Here is a 2,294-nt window from a genome sequence, read left to right as displayed (position 1 = left end):
TGGTCTCCCTTTCTTACATACGTTGACAATTTACAATGTTTAGAGCAGGAGGATATGAAAAATCTCATATAATCCCAAAAGACCCCCCCCCTTTTATTTTATTTTTAATTTAATTTATTATTATTTTATTTTTTATTATTCCTCTTTCATGTCACTGTAACTTTGTAATGCCTTTCACAATGGCAGTGCTTGTAATAAAGGTATACAGAACCCTCCTTTTATTACACACTGAATTGTTCACTTTTTATGTGAATCGTTTATCTTTTTGCATTTTTCTTTTTTTACATTCATTCTTCTGTTTGCCATTACTGTACTGAAGTTGTGTATGCAACCGATACGTACACTTGCTGTGCATTTGTGTGACGCTTGAGGACTTTATATTTGCAGACTGTTAGCTATGTATATCTTCTGTTAAAGCCACAAAAGGGAAAGTAGTGTTGGGGATATTTGTTTGTATATTTTGTTTTGTTGTTGTTGACTGTTTGTTTTTTTTTTTGTTTTTTTTGTGCAAATGTATAAAAAAATCCTTAGAAATAAAGTATTAAAAAAAAAAAAAAAAATTGTGTTTAAAAAAAATGTAAAACTGCTTTTATTCTAGCCGAAATAAAACAAATAAGACTTTCTCCAGAAGAAAAAATATTCTAGGAAATACTGTGAAAATTTCCTTCCACTGTTAAACATCATTTAGGAAATATTCAGAAAAATAAACTCACAGGGAGGGCGACTCCTGACTTTAACTGTAAATGTGAACTCCCTGGAATGTTTTGAGCGGAAGGAATAAGGATTATACTCAAACACAGCTCCACACGGGTCAGAGTCTGGAGTGACGGCAGGACTCGATCCTCACCTTTAGTCCACCAGGCCGTTTTGTGAGCCCTTCAGATAGAGCTCGTCCTGAGAGAGCTGCCCGTCGTAGCTCTCCATGTATAAACTTCCACTGCTGCTGCTGCCGCTGCCGCCCAGAAAGCTGCCTACAGCCCGGCCCTGCCGCGCGTGGCCCACTGCATCGCTGAACACTTTGTTTATCTGCTCCTCCGAGGGCATCCACCAGTCGGGATTAGAAGCACAGTGCATCCGGATAAACTCTGAGAGAGACAGAGAGAGAGATTACTTTATATGTATACTCTATATATTCCTTTCTGTTTTATTATTCATTTATTCATTTTCTTTTCGGCTTAGTCCCTTTATTAAACAAGGTTCGCCACAGTGGAATGAACTGCCAACTTTTCCAGCATATGCTTCACGCAGTGGATGCCCTTCCAGCCGCAACCCATCACAGGGAAACACCCATACACACTCATTCACACACATACACTACGGACAATTTAGCTTACCCAATTCACCTATAGCGCAACGTTTTTGGACTTGTGGGGGAAACCGCAGCACGGCAAGGAAGGGTGGACCTTTTTTGCATTTGTTCCCTCCATTTTGAATTTGATTAAGAAGTTTAAATACAGCATTTTGGTGACATTTTATGAATTATTTTGTCACGTTACTTACTAGGATCATGTGCAAATATTCTCAGTCTAAACACACTACATTTTTTCATCTTTTGGGGACTTCTCCTAGAGAAGACTTCTCCTTTATATCCAATCCGAATGAAATGAATGACGTGACCAGGTGTAAACAGCCTCAGAAACACATATGTGACAGGATTAGCGCTTTTTGCTGTGAAGTGACAGCTGAGGACTCTGCTTGGTAGCCTTCAATGGACAGTTATTTTCCAAAAAACCTAATGGCAAAAATAGGCAATGGGAGGTTACGGGACAAAACAATAATGCTTAATATACAGGATGTCCCGGCTAATTCGGCCAGTTGGTCTAGAACAGGGGTCAACAATCTCGTTCCTGGCGGTCGGGTGCCCTGCAGGGTTTAGCTCCAACTTTCCTCAACACACCTGCCTGGGTGTTTAAAGTATACCCAGTAAGACCTTGATTAGCTTGTTCAGGTGTGTTTGATTAGGGTTGGAGCTAAAATCTGCAGGACACCGGCCCTCCAGGAACAAGTTTGGTGATCCCTGGTTTAGAACCTCATGGTAGCGACAGATTCTCATCTCTAAGTGACATTAGCCTTATACCCTGTTTGCCAGCCTTTTTGAACATATATTCAATATTTTGTGACAATGACACTGCTGAGAGAGAGAGAGAGAGAGAGAGAGAGAGAGAGAGAGATTAATTCACATAAATTATAATATTTAGATCCCTTCATTTGTGAAAAAAAAACAAGAAAAAAAACTAAATTCCTCATTCATTGCAAAACAAAAGCCAACATCACAACACCATTCAACCTCAAAA

At 39.4% G+C, this 2,294-nt stretch overlaps 1 protein-coding gene across 1 annotated transcript in view; it reads right to left on the bottom strand.

Annotated features, from left to right (window-relative positions):
- Positions 1 to 604: 604 nt before the first annotated feature.
- The window catches only part of LOC130240800 (BEN domain-containing protein 4), a 20,882-nt gene continuing 19,192 nt past the window's right edge, over positions 605 to 2,294 (bottom strand). Inside the window, exon 5 of the mRNA XM_056472445.1 lies at positions 605 to 1,085. Within this exon, the coding sequence (XP_056328420.1) occupies positions 850 to 1,085 (236 nt within the window). The 3' untranslated portion in view covers positions 605 to 849. The remainder of the gene's footprint in view (positions 1,086 to 2,294) is intronic.

This window comes from Danio aesculapii, chromosome 14, assembly GCF_903798145.1.
Source record: "Danio aesculapii chromosome 14, fDanAes4.1, whole genome shotgun sequence".
In the NCBI taxonomy this organism is placed as follows: domain Eukaryota; kingdom Metazoa; phylum Chordata; class Actinopteri; order Cypriniformes; family Danionidae; genus Danio; species Danio aesculapii.
The sequence above is the reverse complement of the archived record's forward strand: the minus strand, read 5'-3'. Positions and strand labels throughout refer to the sequence as shown.